General features: G+C 35.4%; 1 protein-coding gene across 3 annotated transcripts in view; it reads right to left on the bottom strand.

Annotated features, from left to right (window-relative positions):
- Positions 1–18,576, bottom strand: part of SGCZ (sarcoglycan zeta) — a 247,072-nt gene that overhangs the window by 119,092 nt on the left and 109,404 nt on the right. For 2 of the 3 annotated variants that reach the window (XM_086746870.1, XM_086746872.1), the window contains exon 2: positions 14,794–14,895. The exons of the other annotated variant lie outside the window; for it this stretch is intronic. In XM_086746870.1, the coding sequence (XP_086602996.1) occupies positions 14,794–14,895 (102 nt within the window). The remainder of the gene's footprint in view (positions 1–14,793; positions 14,896–18,576) is intronic. 3 annotated transcript variants of the gene reach the window in all.

The raw sequence follows: 18,576 nt of genomic DNA, 5'->3' as shown, positions 1-18,576 counted from the left end.
TATGCCCTGCTATGGGGAAGTGAGTCATTTACCTGCAATTTATCTTCAAGAATAAACATTAAATCTGTCTATTAAAAATAAATAAATAAGTCATTTAAATGTTTGGTTTAATTTTAAGATTATTATTAAATTACTATAAAAACTATTACAAAAACTAAATTGCCGTTGACATCAAAATAATGGCAAAAGTGTCTATTAACCATCATACAACTAAGGGAAACATTCATATGCTTAATATTTTTAGTTATTTCATTTAAGAGTAGTGCACTTTAAAGGATAAGTGATGCAACAGCAAATTTGTTGTACATGCAACGGATATTGACCCAAGCGTATGATGAAAAGTTTCTCACCATTTCACACAGAAATCCACAAAGAAGAAATCGGTAATCTCAGACGGTCTGAAGCAAGTGTCTCTATGTACCTCATAAAGGATAAATTCATCACTATATTAGGAGAACTGAAGGGCTTTGGACTCTTTTGCCTGGGCAGGATGGTCTTTTCAGGCTAAATCTGAGCCATGTGCTAGATTCTATCTTGGACTCATCCAGTTAAGGCTTGGTTTACATTTATTTACTCTACTTGTTCTCTTCAAGCTTGAACTTGGTTTATTTAATGGAAGAGCATTTAGTAGCAAGACTACGTTATGCTGGATGTATCTGCAACTCCTTTTCAATTATGCAGCACACTTTGTGATCCTGATCCAACTGTTATGCATACCAGATATCTCTAGTCTGTATGTCCTTAGGTGGTTCTTATGTAGAAACTGAGATACGTGAGAGATAAGGAGGTGGTGAGTGCCCACCTGGTTATAGATAGAGGCATGTGCAAAACACACAGTCCCTGAACTAAAAACTGGGTGGAGAGATTAAGTAATATGAATGTACATAGATACCGTCTTCTGAGCGTAAAACCTAAGGTCAAAACTAGATTTATGCCTGTTACTGTTACAGAAATACACACATGCAACAAAGTGTTCTTTGTAGAATGCTTCATTAGTTATTGATTTATACTACCTGAATTCACACATAAAGCATCTGTGCCATGCTCACCAGGTGCCTCTTGCAATAATTTGATTGGCAATTACACCAAATTGCTGAAATCCGCAGACAAAAAAACCAGACCAATAAACAACCACAAATGTTAGAAAGGTACAGAACAAATAGCCAGAAATACACAAATCCTAACACAAACTATTTGTAGTTCAAAACAGTTTTCTTAATGCTTTTCTGACTCTGTGAAGATGGATTGATAAATGCCTTAAAATGCTAAGATCAAAGTATGAAGTCAAGGAAAAACATAGTCTTCAATTGGGAGAATATAAACATGGCTTCTTGCATACTCTACTGACAATATTTCAGATATTTATATCAATTTTCTGTATTTTTATGTGAAAAATTATGAAGCATTTCAAGCTATTCTTTTTCAACTAATAGGAGAAAATCTTTGAGGAAATAAAAAGAAATAGTAAGTGCCACAGATAAGCAAAACCACTATTTTTTTCCCCAAACATACCTGTCTTTTCCATATACTTACCTGATTTTTTTTTTTTTTTTTAGTATTCAATCACCACCAGTTAACATAAGATAAAGAAGCACCACTTCATTCTCGCATCAGGTGCCTTCAGGTGATCCCAGCACCTTATCTGTACAGTACAGGAGTTCTAGCAATTCATATGCTAACACACAATTTTCCTCACTTTCATAAGAACAAAATTATATTGTCCTTATTCATGCTGAACAATCAGTGAAGCTACTTCAAAAATTAGTATACTATTCAGTGTGAATCATGGTGTTTCAAAAAGCTAATGCATGCTAGTGGAGTATATATTATAAGAGAAGCAGCACCTGCATCTTAAAAGAATATGCTGTAGTATCCCGGATCTAAAGAGTCATGATGATATTTTACTAAAAAAAAAAATTTAAAAACAAATTTTCTGCTTGCAGAATATACAGTAGTTGCTCCTGCAAAAAGCTGGTCCGTTTTCTATATTTTCTGTGCAAGTGTTTTGGCTCAATTTATCAGGACAGTTAACTGACATTCCAAAATTCTTACATTTTACTAAAATAAAGAGACAAGTATGAAACACTTTCCTTCTGGGATTTTGTAGTTACTTTGTTTACTTAGAAAGAGAGACCACAGATTTATAGGACACACTAATGGAGAAATTCAGAGAAAACTAAACTTTGCCCAAACCTTGTATTTACATAATGATCTAGCAAGATAAAAAAATATATATCTTTCTAGCCATAGAAAGACTATAGACTAAGACCACAGTCTTAGTGTAAAATTCAATTTTCCTTTCACTAAAAATGATTGAAGCATCTTTCATGTAAATCACTGTCGGAATGTCAACTTATGTATAAACACAGATTAAACTTTTACTAATAAGAATTATGTACAATAACTTAAATTTTTTAAAAAATTACTTAGGCTCCAGACCAAAAAGAAATTCACCATCCCCAACCTACACACTCCTGCTACTGCAATTACCACTTACACTTGCAAAGACTTCAGCAAGAGTATATACTGTAGTAGCTTCTGCAGAATTGTGCATGACAGATTGCCATCCTAAATTAACAAACTTTGTGAACTGCAGTTACTTTCTTTGCAGAACAACTAATTTGAATTCAGCTAGAGATACAAATGAGCCTCTGGCTGAAGCCCAAGAGCCAACTTTCCTCTAAATCCCCAGATGTTTGTGGTACTATCATAATGCTGAAACCATAATTAGCAATTCCAGTACAGGATACTTACTTGATCAGCTGCTTCCATTGTAAGACTTACACTTCCCTTGCAAGTTTTCTTTATCCCAATCCCACCCATGAATTCTAACATCTATAGTTTGAAGTTCTTGTCAATGTTTATTTCCAATTAAAAAAGTTACCCTTAAGTTTGTGTCTATGATAAACGAATAATACATTGCACAGCAATGCAGTAGTTTACTATTTCACAGTTTTCTTTTTAAATTTCAGATCTGTATATAGCTTCGAGATTTATCCTTGAAAAACTTGCACACTCAGTCACCACCTTAAAAATTTTCTTGAAGTTTAATTGTAAGCTTTTGTCAAAACAAAACCTCATAGCAAATCAGCAGTTTGATAAACACCAGCTTTTAAAGTCTAACAGTTCAGGTGTCTACAGACTAGAATACATACTGCTGCTGTAGCTGAGTTTTAAAATCATAGAATCATAGAATGGTTAGGGTTGGAAGGTCATCTAGTTCAACCCCCCTGCAAGAAGCAGGGACATCCCCCACTACATCAGGTTGCTCAGGGCTTCATCCAACCTGGCCTTGAACATTTCCAGGGATGGGGGATCAACCACCTCTCTGGGCAACCCGCTCCAGTATTCTACAACTTGCATTGTAAAAAAATTTTTCCTAATATCTAATCTAAATTTACCTCCCTCTATTTTAAAACCATTACCCCTCGTCCTATCACAACAGGCCCTACTGAACAGTCTCTCCCCATCTTTCTTGTAGGCCCTCTTGAGGTACTGGAAGACCGCTATCAGGTCTCCCCGGAGCCTCCTCTTCTCCAGGCTGAACAGCCCCAACTCTCTCAGCCTCAGCCCTCTGATCATCTTCATGGCCCTCCTCTGGATCTTCTCCAGCTGGTCCCTGTCCTTCTTATGTTGGGGGCTCCAGAACTGGACACAGTACTCCAGGTGGGGTCTCACCAGGGCAGAGTAGAGGGGGAGAATCACCTCCCTCGACCTGCTGGCCACACTCCTCTTGATGCAACCCAGGATGCGGTTGGCCCTTTGGGCCACAAGGGTGCATTGCCGGCTCATGTTGAGCTTCTCGTCCACCAGCACTCCCAAGTCCTCCTCAGGGCTGGTCTTGACCCATTCTCTGCCCAGCCTATATTTGTGCCTGGGATTGCCTCGACCCAGGTGCAGGACCTTGCACTTGGCCTGGTTGAACTTCATGAGGTTGGCACGGGCCCACCTCTCCAGCCTGTCAAGGTCCCTCTGGATGGCATCCCTCCCTTCCAGCGTGTCGACGACACCACACAGCTTGGTGTCATTGGCGAACTTGCTGAGTGCACTCATAGAGTGCACCCTCTGTGTAACATAGACAATAGTATGGTCACATTTCTAGGGCAGAACTAGGCCAAAGGTCAATTAAAAGAAGATTCCACAGAATGCCGTTAACTCATGTTAACAAGGTAGCATTGCATAGCTATAACAAAGAAGAGACACAAAAGTAACAAGAAAAAAGATAAATCAACTTGGTGACCACTTTGAAAAATTAGGAACTATTTTTTTTCAAGAATATAAGAGACACTGAGTCTTTGATTCACTCAAAAAACTAATTTATGTCATGTATTAACCTGGCAAGAGAAGGTAACCCATAAAGACATTAACTGGAATTTAGTTGGACAGATCCTTACCTAGAGGAATTTCTGGAAACTTTAAAGCAAATCAGAGGGTTTTTTGAAAATGCTTTTGATAATATCTTATGATGTAACAAATGAGAACAACTGAACTTTTCAGTAACCTGCAAATCAGTAGACTATGGTGATATCAAAAACCGTAGGTTTGAGAAAATAAACTTTTAGTATCTTCTGTTAGTTTCTCATTTCCTTAACTTCATATAAAGGGAGAAGATTCTTAATGGGAAAATAATGTTTCACATTCCATAGAAAGGTTGCATGGAAATTTGGAATATGGAAAATTTTAATAATTTTCTACAAAACCTACAGGAAATTACAACACTTGAGAAATGACAGCATTATTAGATCTAAAGGTAGAAACAGGAAGAAAGCATAGAATACACTAATTTATCAAAACTCTGATCTATTTTTGTTTTTAACTGTAGAATACACAGTATTTCAGGTTACTTGTTAGAGATGAGAAGTTACAATTTTCAGGTAGTTTTTTAAAAATAATTTCATTTAATAAAATTAGTTCAAAAGAAATCACTGATCATACACTTGGTTATGAAAATAATTTAAATTATTTTGCTTTGTGCAATTATTCCACAAGAATGCTCTTCAAGTCAGCAAGGGTTTCAACTAATGTTAGTGTTACTCTTCGTTTCAGACTAGTGTCAAAACATGGTCCTTGTTATGGAATAATCAATGCTTTCATTTTATTTCTAAAAATAATAAATTTGAAACTGCTTCAGAGTAACAACGTTAGCAAAGATTCACGAGCATGATCCATAAGATGATGAAATGTGGTAATTATTTTGCATGTAAAAAGGAGAATGGTTACTCCACCTGCCTTTTTTTTAGGGAGGGATTGAATTAACCACTTATTGAAGATGTATAAACAAAAAATATCAGTGATATGTTTATTGCCCCACTTGAAAAAGGAAAAGGATAGTTTTTATTCTGAAATATATGTTAGGCCTACAATATTTTAGTCATTCTTACTACTTTATTAAAATATTTGTAGCCCTTCTTGTATTGATTTACTTTTTCTACATTATTTTAACTTGATACTTCCGCATTATACGTAATGTTGGAGACACATTGCTACCTAAAACTGATGAAGTTCAGGAAGTTTCCTGAGAAATTGATCTAGCAGCACAAACAATGAAATTTTACAGTCATTGAGGGAGGGATCTCAGAAGTATATAAAGAAGATTGAAGTTTAAGTCACAGAACTAGATGGATGGGAAACTCTTTCAGGAAACTGTAAGAAACAAACAAAAAATACTCTGTAAAAGCATTTTTAAAGCAGAAAATTTCATTGCTGGTGACAGGTTGTTTCTGAAACTGGAGGTTTATAGCATGATGTATTTCTTACGACAATAAAGCCCGTATAGTATAAACTCAGAAAGCATGCTTTCTATCTGGAATAAAAGTCTCCACTTCTTTAGTCTGACTAGTAATTTTGAACTGTTGTGCATAAATACGGAAGTTATATATGTGCATTCATATGCAAAACAAAAAGAAAAATGAACAAATGTTGTTGATTATGAAACAGTAAAATCTAAGTTGGTTTTTTACTGAATAGCAAGAAAATAAAAAGCTAATTTCAAACAGGAGATGGTCTTTCTTATAAATGAGATCCTTCTGATATTTGCTTGTGGTGGTAGTCAGCTATCAGAAGCTGCAAAGGAACAAGCAATGTTTCCCTTTAAGAGAGCAATGGTGTCCTAATCAGAGAGTGTCAAAACATATGTGATGATTACATTATAGCTTATGCAGTGAATTTCACTCCAGCTAGTCAAGGTGAGATTCTCTCTTTTTTTTCATTTTAAACCTCAGCTCATTCATTCATTTTCTCTATTATCATGTAAGACAACAAATTTTGTGCAGTGTCCCAAAAAAACATAGTATTTCTCAACATTCAGAATGCAATTTTCTTTCCTTGCTTAGAATGTTTTTCTTCCTGATAAAATACAGAAATGCTGAGAATAATAATTGGAAAAATAAAAACCCAACTCTTAGGCTAATACAATACAGGTCTGATAAATTACATAAACAGGTAGAAGAATAATTTCTTCTAAACTGTTTCATCCAACTCTGGAAGTTAGCTTCTATAACTTTACCACAGATGCCATTAAACCAAAAATTGCTTCAGAACTTCTGTATGACATCTCCTTTAGAATAACAAACAGATTTGGGGTTTGGATTTTTTTAGTATTTATTTTTGCAGATTATGAATGGTTTATCTACTTTATATACTTTGGCTACAAATGCTTTTTAAAGTGAGAAACATGATGCAAGATACAAAGCTATACTGAAAGCAAAGCTGACCAAGTAAAAGAGGACTATAACAATTATCTTTCACTTCAAGATAAGAAATACATTTTTCTATATCTAATGGGTAAAACCAGTTTTGTAAGTTGACTTGGGAAGTTGACTTTTGGAGATTACACATTCAAATATTATGACACCAACTACTGTTTCAGAATTAATACTTTGAGAATCTTTCTTATATTCAAAGTATTATCTTTGAAGTTCTGATTTGATTACCCCTGACACTTTTGAGAATCGTCTGATATGAAACAGGAAAAAAAAAAAAGTGTTTTTATTAATGAGTTGGAAATAATTAAAACTCTGGACAGCTAAAACTGCAGTGCTTTCATTTTTTTTTCTTCTGTTTTTCTTCTAGAAATCACTTGTCTGTACACTCCTTCTCCTAGTTTTATATCATATGGAAACTTGCTGAGAGGGCATTGTGTAGGAGCAGGTCGTTAACGAAGAAATTAAACAACCTTGGCCTCAGTACTGACCCCATGAATACACCACTAGTGACTGGACTCCAGATGAGCTTTATGCTGGTTGTCACAACCCTTTGAGTCCAGCAGTTTAGCCAGTTTTCAGCCCCCCTCACTGTCCTTTTCGTGCATATATCATCAGTTTGTCTAAGAGTATGTGATGGGAGACTGGGTCAAAACCCTTCCTAAAGACAAGATTAACAATATTAGCTCTCCTCATCCAGCAAGCTGGACACTTTGTTGTAGAAGGCTGTCAAGTTGGTCAGGCATGATCTCTCCTTCAGAAATCCATGCTGACAAATCCCAACAGCACTAGATATATAATTATATTGCATTAATATTCTTTTCTCTTAATACACTGAGTCTTTGGATATGAAGTAGATCTCTTCCTAACTTAACAAACACACTGCTTGCAATGTTATTTGGGAAAATTTGTCTTTGGCTACCAAAGGCCTAGAAGTGAGAGCATTGCACAGCCCAGCTTGTAAGAAACACATTTCAAATTATCTCAGCAGCCTTAAAGCCAGGGCTGACAGACTAGCAGTATTTTGAGGAGACAAAATTATGTACTTCATTTGTGCTTAATGCCTTACATGGATATTTATCCCTGCAATGACTCCTATTTTTTTCCCCTCTGTTTCATCTGTGCATCCATAGTTATCAGGTTTCTATAGAAAAGCAAAAAGTAAGGTCTACCTTAAGTTTATAAAACAGGATGCAAAGGATAAATGTTGTTCTCCATGAAGAAACATGAGTAAATTCCTGCACAAAGAGATAAAAGAAGACCAATTTTTCTCCTTTTCAAGTCTCTTGCAAGTAATCTACTTTTACTTTCCTACTTTAGATCAGATTTCTGTGGGAAAACTAATAACATTTTTTTCTAAATTTTAAACATACAGGATTTAAGTAATTGCTTAGCCTCTGCAAATGGCAACTACATTATTTTAAATTTGTTCAAGGAAAAAAAGGTCATTTCTCAGCTTAAGAAGCCCATACAGATAAAACAGCTCAAACCAAATTCACTTTGAATAAGTATTAGGGTCAGACACAAGAAATGATTAATGTCTAACTGAAACACCACATGGTTTCATTGATATTTGCCCCAGTGGAACACAGATGTATCACATGAAGGAAATACTTGGAAAACTGAAAATTCAATTCATAACGAAAACAAACCCCAGAAAAACAGTTGCTACTTCATTAACTTTCCCACGTCCTTCTGAAGAAGCATCCCCAAATCAAATTCAATTCCTCAGGTTAGTATGAAATTAGGTGGATATAGGCAACTCATGACTTTATTCATGAGCTATAATCAACTAAAGTAAAAAGCTTGGGTAATAGTAACTTAGAATTTTCAGTATAAAAATCAGAGATCCTCCTTGACTGAAAAAGTCACAGTAATAATAAGAGTACAGGCTGACATGAAAAAACGATGTGTTCAAAAAGACAAAGTTGTTCAATTGGATGACCCCTAGACAAATTTCAGAGAAGTATATCAAATCAAGGACAAAATCATGAATCATGAAAGTTCTTATCAGCTGTCAGTGGAGAGCAGGTACAGCCAACTCAATTTCAGAGTGGCAGTCCCTACAGAAACCACCAACAAATATGAGTGACTTGTCTCTTGGCAAAGCTTGTAATTAAGAAAACCTCGTATCTTGTTCATAACCAATAAACTGACACTGGGCTTTCCGTACATTGGAACTACATCATGTTGAGAGCCAAAATGACTTAAGGAGTCCTTTATGCTATAATAATGACTTTATTTTCAGTGACAGGTGAGTAATCCCAAGGGCAAGGCTGAAGAGTAGGTATCAGAAAAATGAACTGGGAAGCATTTCAGATTTTATCTGAGAGGACTGTGACATGCAGTTGTGGAAACAAGCATTGCACTTCACACTGAGCAATAAAGGTGGCAGATTCTTAGGTGCCTTTGTGATTTTCTTAATAGAACAAAAAAAAAAAAAAGGTGAGCAATGACATCTCCTAATTGGAGTTTCTCTGATACCTAACACCTCAGAAGTGGTAGGACTGCAGGACTCTCAAAGTAGTTTTACTGGACGGCAAAGGTGTATCTTACAGAGCAGAAAAAAAAAAAAAGAGTGGATACGGCAAAGAACTTGGCCTTGAATTTTTAGAATATGTTTCAGGGGAAGGTGGGGGAACATCCTCCTCCTCCCTAATCCCAAAATCAGCGAATACGAGATACTTGCAGGACCTTACAAAAGATTATGAATATCTTGCAAGAAAGGAAGACTTTGGAAACCACAGCCTGATCAGTATCACTTCAGTTCCTAGGAAGATTATGGATTCTGGTCCCCCTGAAAATCACTGCAAATTAGATTAAGGAAAGAAGACAATTGGAAAAAAAAACGAGCGCAAGTTTAGTATGGGCAAGCAGCACCTGATTTGGTGGTCTTGTATAATAAGAAGACTAGCTTAATGGACAAGAGTAGCGGATGTTCTTTCTAACTTCAGAAAGGGTTTTGATGTGATCTCCTATGCTGCTTCTTTAAAACCCTATCCATTGGAGAAGCTGAACAAACACATTCTCTCAGAAAAAGAATTTGAGGTTCTCAGAAAGGCATCTAAGGACCAAATACAAACCTAAATATATTCTGCCTGGAATTTACAAAGGTTATTTCTATGTTGATAATTTTATACACTCAGAGAGACAGTGAAGAAAGAAATATATTGTAGTATTTCTTTCATCAAGATTGATTCACTTTTGGAAATAAAACAAAATTAAGCTCTCTAAATACTTCTATTCAGTCTCCAGAGTGAAAATCTGGAGAGAAGGAATACCTGAAAGAAGTTCTGCTTTGAAACCTACCTACAGTTTCATATTCCTCATACAATCCCATATTTTAAAATACAATATATACAGAGAGTTTTCAGAGTTTCCTGTGTTCAGTTAGAAGTTTATAAGTAGTCAGTATTCCTTGATTTCTAGACCTTTTTCTAATGATTTTTAACAAAATCATTAAATTCTCTGTTCTCTAAGGATATCTCTTGAAAACACATGGGTCTCTAAATTCAGAGAATACTTTTTTAACCTTGTTAATTGCACAGAAAAAAACAAAGCAATTCCCTACAGTTTAAGGGACAAGTTACTTATTTTATCTGCAATGGAAACAATTTAACAAAGAAAAAACTTGATTTTCTTTAACACTTAATTACTGTATGTGTGAATGAAAAAGATCAATAAAGCCAAGAATACATTCTCAAAAAAACACCATGAACTGCTTTGATTGTTATCTAACAAATTACTAAATCTGTGCCTTGATTGTTTCCATTCACAAATGCAGTAGTATGGATGCAGTAGTAGGATGATGAAGAAATTTAAGTCAGAAGAACTGAAATATTATAATAATTCAGATTATTGCGTTATGTGTAATTTAATTTCATATATCTCAATTAATGATCCACTACAAAGAATGTAGCTTGCATTGTTTCTTTGCATGAATATAAATAATATAAACATGGAAAATATAACATTGTCTAAACGAAACTTACTGGTTTCAGACTAGTAATTTGCTCAAAACTGTAGAACTAGACCAGCCATAGTCAAAATGAAATTCTCAGTAAAATTTGATTCATAGAGTATGTGTACCCTTGTTTCAGGGATATCAAGATGTCAATTCAGGATTAATTCAATTAATTCTTATATGCTCAGGATATGGTGTATCAATTCACGTTCTGACATGCAGTTAAGTAATCTGATGAAAATACAGAAGTATCTCTTTTGTGTAAACAGGAGATTTCGGGTAGGAACCTGCAGTTCCACAGACATTGCTAACTGAGTAGAGTGGAAAGGGCACAGCAAGAGGAGCAAAGTTAGCGAAATGGCACCCGCTGAGCAGCCTTCTTATTTATACGACTTCTGCAAACAAAATATGAATTCAGTTTACCCAAGACCTGGATTTTTCATTACTACCTTTCTATAGAAAACTGCTGTATACTGGCCGGACAAAATATCATCAGAAGTTTTGTTTTGTTTTTAAGAATTTGTGTATATTTTTTCTCCAACTGACTTAACTCAAAGTATTTTAGTATTTACTTTTAACATGCAGGGTTTTCATGAAGGAATTACAAGATAAAAGGCAATTTTTCAACCTATATACAAAGTTCAAAATATCGCTTCTGATAAAGGCAGTTTAAGGTCTGCATTTAACCCTGCATAAATGATCTTGCTTGGGGTTCCAGGTATATTTCAGACAGAAGTGGTGATTTCAGCATCTGTAAGCATATGTGAACTTTACACTAGCAATCCCAGCCACCCCACACTTATAAGTTGCAGCAGCGGAGAGCTCAGTTCAGCCTAGCTACTTCATAGACTGCCTGGAACACTTATCAGAAGTAGTTCACTACCAGAATCAGAGATGAACCTTGTGCTATCAATGAACACATTTTATCAGCTCCAGATCTAGCTAACTACCAGATAGCTCCAGCATATGTGTAAGAACTCCATTCATGCCTCTTAGCTGTAGCACAGCACATCTGTGGCTGTACCACAGCTGCTGCTAATATCATTGGTCTTCCCACCTAACTGCTTTGTGCTGAGCAATGGGAAAGCAGTGAAGCCCTGACCTGCAGGGCTGAGCGCCCTATGTGGAGATCCCCCAGCAGCCGTTCTGCAAGCCATCTTGCCAGTGCAGAGGAAATAGACCTGTTCCAAAAAGTTATTATTGAATATGTTACAAGTCATCTCACAAGTTAACTGAACAATGTCACTTTAATGTCAGTGTTTTTTTAGAGGGGAATGAGTAAATTTGCTTAGACAGCAAACTCTCCTTTCAGAAAATAAATAAGTAACACATGTGTGTAAAAGAACCCAAAGACGACAGCTTCAAATGAATTTTCAATTCCACGGTACATTTTAACTCCCACATACATAAAATTTAAATCATCACTGTTTCCATGGAAAAGGTGGGGAAAAGCATCCCTCTCTGTAACACCCAAAGTAAACATTAATGGCTGGAGAGCAGGGCAGCTCTTCAGAATCCACTGTCTTGATTAGGTCTCTACTGACGATAGTGACAGCTCAGAAAACCTGGCTCACTCTTAGATTTCTACACCACTGAGGACAATTCTGTAAGTGACAAAACAGCTAATGTCACATGCAGATGCTACATGCCTGGGGAAACACCATGCAGAAACATCATAAATCCCTACCATCAAGCTTAATACAGCTCCAGAAGGTTTTTTTCATCATTCCCTCAAAACATTTACATTTGCATACACCACAAGTTACTGAAACTTTGGCAGAACTACAGAGCAAGTTGGCAAAAGACTGGAACGTGAGCCTGGCTCGCAAATGCTGCAAGATGAGAACCACGTCAACAAACATATCACTTTTTTTTTTAGGTAGGTAACAAGTGTTTTAATGTTAATACATATAAATAGACCTTCAACACCAAAAATATTTTAGTTGAAATACTTTGTCCAGGTAATGGTCACCTCTCTCTCTCCTTCTGCTGGTTTGAGGTCACTTACTGACAGATCTACCTGTTTTTCATGAGCCTTGCAGGACTAGTGTGACCTTGTGTTAGGCTACTGGTAGACTTCACATCCTGTTCTTTTACAGTAGCTACATTTGTGTGCATTTTTTTTCTGAGATTGGTTAGCAGCTCTTAGAACTCTACTTGAGTCTCTCATTATTCTCACTTGAAACAAAAGTTTCCATGTTTACTTTAAGAGAACAAATGTTCTGCAATATGAAGCCCTGTGCAAGCAAATATCCCAAATCATAACTCTCATGTACAGTAACAGGACATAGACCGATCATAGACACCATGCACCCAGAGAAAGGAACTGGAAAAAAGGCATAAACTATGACCAATGTTCTGCAACCTCTAAGAAGAAGTATGCTCCCTGAGAGGTTATACAACCTGGAAATTTTGCATTACTTTCATAAAGTCTACGCATTGGAATATTCATACTGAAAAGGTTCATGTTTTAGGTATGATTTTAAATTGATTTGTTGTACTAGAGATTAAAGTCTAACAGAACCCTTAAAATATATTTTCTATCTAGATACAGATAAAAGACAAAGTATTCTAGTGAATTTGATGAATTCTATAGTTTCAGAATCGTAAAGAAAAACACTAGATGATTACAGAAACTACTGTAGAAGTGCTCACACTTTTCCACAGCAAGGTGGTCTAGGAAAATATAAACCCACAGCCAAAGTTCCCTTTTGTAGATGCATTCCCAATTTTAGAAGGAAGAACCTGGTCTTATTGGTTTACTCTTGGTAGCAGTGCTTGGTACTTAAATGTTCACTTATGTACTTATGCACTGAATGTTCCACTGTTCCCTCGCCACCAAAATTCTAATCAATATCAAAGCTATGATATTTGCATTTATTTAGAAATAATTAATTAACAAGTGTTTGATTATAGATTTATGTTAGCTAGCTATTAATATTTTAGCTACTATTACAGAAGAAACATCATGAACAAGATTTTGTAACATTGTATGTATGGTAAGTTGAAAAGTAAATTAATTTCTCTTCAATAAAGTGATCAAAATTCAACATTGTTGGGGAATATACTTAAGTATTATAAAATTTTTCATTACCTAGGACAATATTACTACTCTGTTAAATATTGAAAGATCTTCGTTTTACAGAAAAAGAGGACAAATACACTGCCTGCTCATCTCACACATAGATTAACACCAGAATGAACTAATTAAGAGAAATGGGAAACTGTCATTATCTCATTTATGAATGCACTTGAGACTTTTTTTTATCTACATAGAAGATTGATGTCAACAGACAATTTTCTACAAAGGCGTTTAGGGTAAACATACTTTTCATTCCTGTAAACTTTTGCAGTATGCATACTAAAATTCTTTGCTGATGATTGAATGAAAACCATTTTAACATTTCTCTTTGATCATAGGTCACCACTTACGTGGCAAAAGAACTAAAGAAATTTCCAGTATTTCAAAATTATTTTTTTAAATTTATTGATGATGTTAATATAAACGGCACAACTAAATCAAAAGGAATGATTTAAAATGAGCTACACTAAACGTTTGAGTACATATTATCTTGATTTTTCTTTTTTTTTTTCTGCTGTAACAACCTGCTGCTAAATGATAAAACAATTACATTTAAGCATCATTAAAAATGCTTTGCTTTGAAAAATTACATCCTAGACATATTATGCAGTTTAGTAAGATTACATAATGGAGAGGAGAGGAAAGAAATCACACTAGGCAAATACCAGAAAGAACTTAAGCATATACAAAACCTTTTTTTTTTTTAACTGCATTTTGCACATATCACATCAAATGTGATGTGGAGTTCACATCAAATGAAGAGTCAAATGTTCCAATGCTGAGGTCATTTGAAGTATAAAATATACATGCTTTGAATCTCCTTTCTTGAGGATAAGACATTTATTTTAAGAAGCAAGCAAGATTTCAGGAAAAAAAAAATCATTTTTGACATGAAGGAAACTTTCACTGTTAAGGTATTCTCAAAGAAAACCTCTACTGATTGATAATTTAGGAAGCATAAGAATTAAACCTGGTAGTTTGAGGCTGAAGAGATTAGTTTATATTAGCTGTAGATTATGAAAAAAAAAAAGATGAAAAACACCTACCTTTCGGGAATGGATTTCTTTCACGTATAGTGGAAGTAGAAATTCAGATATTCCTTCAAGTCGTATTCCTTTTTTAGTGACTCTCAAATTTCCCATTCCATCCTACAATCAATAATATATATATATATTCACTTTAGGAAATAACCTTATCCAGAACAAGGTAAAAAGAACACAGTAGCTATCCTAATATCTGAAAGTAATGAGTGTTGTCCCACTGTCCACAGCTCTCCTGATGATCTTGGACAGGAGCTAGATAGGGGGATTTATAGGTGTAGTCTAGCCTTGGATTGAGGTATAGCCTGTATCTCCTAACTGTGAACTGCATATGTTATTCCTTGGCAGGACCTAAGGCAAGGGCACAAATGTAGATCATAAATATCCCTTTACTGTAGACGTGAAGGTAGATCTTGAATTACAACTGCTAAGTACAATAATTAGTTAAGAATTTCTAAAAATACATATAACATTTGGTAAAGCAATCTACTATTTTTATGTAGTGAAATACTAGGAAAATATTGTATCATTGTTACGTCTTGAATCAATTGTTTTTTCTTTCCCCAGCAATTAAAATACATAGGAAAATATCCCATAGGAAGAAAGATAAACTTTTTTTTTTTACTAGAAGTTGCTCATCGCTACTAAGAGCATGTTGCTGATGAAAAGAACTTCAAAATGCTGAGGGTTACTTCTGTTTGTTTGTTTGAATTTATCTGAATAGAAATAGGCAAAGGGCCACTGTAAAAGCCTGGATGAAACAGGCAAACAAAACGATTCAATTTTCAATAAAATACAAGCATAAAAAAGTGGCATAACAAGGCTTCAGCAGTATTCTTACAGGAAAAACAATTAAACTTGCTTGATACTTAGGAGATAGGATCATTTTGCACACTGATAGAAATTCAAGACTTCTCATCTCTGGATGCTTGTTACTATATTCTTGGCAGAAGATAATTCTTGACTGTACTGCCAGAGGAATTCAACTTGATTTGCTTAAGTGCAAAATTAGCAAATTTAACCTAATTGCTGATTAAATGTCTTGAAGTCATTGCTGATTCTAGTGTAGCAGAACAGTGAGAACTTGCATTTCTGCTCTGTGGGCTCAATTGTGAAACAAGTAACCTCCATTTGTTAGGTAGTCATAAACAGTGGGATAAGTGTCCCCAGCTGCTATAGCTGAAGCTGGAAGAGGACACTGAATTAAACAACATTATACTTATTTAAAGATAGTGTAGCCACTATACCACTATAGCTATTCCCTTTCTAAAACAAACAATGCTGCCAGTACGGCAGATATTTGATTGACACCACTGCATCCACATCTGAAACAAGATTGTGAAAATGTTAATCCTTTGAGACAACAAAAAGAACTACATTTTATACAATGTAAGTCAGCTGATATCATTTCCCAAACAGAACAAGGATATGGCGATAGATAGCTTTCCACACTATGGCAGATTTGGAATGAACATACTATTGGGAATCATGCTTTCACATGTCAGTTATAGGACTAGAAGCCTAGGTGCCTATGACTGCAAAACCAGAAACTACCAGAGTCAAAAAAAAAAAAAATATAGCTCCTTTCCAAAGCAGAGAAAATATGGAATAACAAAAGCTACTGCTAAAGCTGTCTATAATATAATATATACTTGTTAAAGTAATGTGGCAGCAAGAGAAACTAACAGACTCTTGTAGCAGTTCATATAATGTTTAAAAAAAAAAAACCCCTTGTAACTGATTACACAAAGCCAAGAACTGCCCTTTCATTAGCAAAAGTGCTATCTGTATTCAAACTATGTGTCACGGTTTAACCCCAGTAGGCAGCTCAGCACCCCACAGTCGCTCATTCACACCCCCACCCTAGTGGGATGGGGGAGAGAATTGGAAGGGTAAAAGTAAGAAAACTCATCAGTTAAGATAAAGACAGTTTACTAGGTAAAGTAAAAGCCAGGCATGCAAGCAAAGCAAAACAAGGAATTCATTCAGTATTTCCCATCAATGAGTAGACATTCAGCCATCTCCAGGAAAGCAGGGCTCCATCACACATAACGGTTACTTGGGAAGATACACATCATAACTCTGAACATCCCCCCTTCCCTCTTCTTCCTCCAGCTTTATATGCTGAGCTTGACATCATAAGGTATGGAATATCCCTCTGGTCATTTGGGGTCAGCTGTCCTGGCTGTGTCCCCTCCCAGCTTCTTGTGCACCCCCAGCCTACTCGCTGGTGAAGTGGTGTTAGGAGCAGAAAAGGCCTTGACTCTGTGTAAGCACTGCTCAGCAATAACAAAAAACATACCTGTGTTATCAACACTGTTTTCAGCACAAATCCAAAACATAGCCCCATACCAGCTCATATGGAGAAAACTAACTCTATCCCAGCCAAAATCGGTACACTATGACTGATGTGATGAATTATCAAATAATGCTTCTTAAATAAATGATGTTATATTTTAAAATATATTTTTAAAACAAGACATGAGATATCTATACAAATAATTTGACATATAAAACTTTAGGCATTTGTAGGCGTTCTGATGAAGAGTGCAATGTGAGACAGTGATGCCTATTGTTGAAAAGGAAGTAAGATAAAGAAATTAGATTTTGCTTTTGAATGTGCAATCTGTATCAACACTCACTAATTCTCAATTTCAGCAATATCATTTTTTCTCTATATGCTACAGTAATAGCATATAAAATCATAATAGGAAAGAATAACCTGAGAAAAGACAGGAACCATGCTGTGAATAACTACTCAACAAGAACTAGGTACCAATTTATTGATTTGGATATAAGCACATTTTCTAACTGAAAAGGCAAATTCAATATGTTGTTTTATCTCCTTCTATGTAATGTTTGTAACTGCCAGACACAAAATAATATTCACAATAAAACTGGAAAAAAAAAAAAAAAAGTGAAAAAATACAAAGTCAAACTTCCAGAAAACTGGAAATGCTGAAATTAAGGTTGTATAGGAAAATTCCATCTGTTCCATCTTGCATGTATGTGCACGATAAAGTCTATAATTATACATATATTTACCCTCATCATTCCCTGCTAATTCCACACAAGGTTGGCATTTCTCTTAATCAGCAGTTACTCGCTACTTTGCTTTCACCTCACTATTTTCTTTACTCCACATTTATTGTACTCTGTTCAAACACTCCTTTGAAGACAGTACTGTCAGTTTCCCTCATGGTTTCTGCTCCCATAAGTGTTTATTACGGAAGTTACACAGTTCTTCACAACTATTAAATACTTTTCAAAATGTTTTCAATGACTTTATATTGAGTGACACTGTTCTTACGTTACTGAAAAGCAACTGAAGCACAGAAATTAATTTGTTTGCTAATTTTTGGTACTTATCATATTTTCTCTGTTTATTTTCAGCAGTCTCAGAATCAAACTAACAAGAGCCTACTGCATCCATAAGGGCTTCCCCTTTTCCGAGTGACATTTCTAAGCCCTCATTCGTAAGTTTTTTCAGCAGGGAGCTACCCACCTACCAGAGTCCAACGCGTTGAACACAGAAAGCCAGGAGCTCTCCAATTTCAGTAAAATTACATTAATCCGTATGAAAGGACAGACACTACATTTTGGAGTGTATGCCATAAATGGTGTTATAAGATACAAAACCAAAATAGGGTGACTGTGACTGTAACTGCTTGATAAACACAATAATCTTCCAGAAAGGAACCTCCTGAAATGTGTAATGACCAACAGGAAATAAGACTGAAGAGTAAAATAAAGAAAATACTAACACATGTACGACAATGTGCTTAATGA

This window comes from Chlamydotis macqueenii, chromosome 4 (assembly GCF_036417535.1).
Source record: "Chlamydotis macqueenii isolate bChlMac1 chromosome 4, bChlMac1.mat, whole genome shotgun sequence".
Taxonomy (NCBI): domain Eukaryota; kingdom Metazoa; phylum Chordata; class Aves; order Otidiformes; family Otididae; genus Chlamydotis; species Chlamydotis macqueenii.
This window is presented reverse-complemented; position numbering and strand designations above follow the sequence as displayed.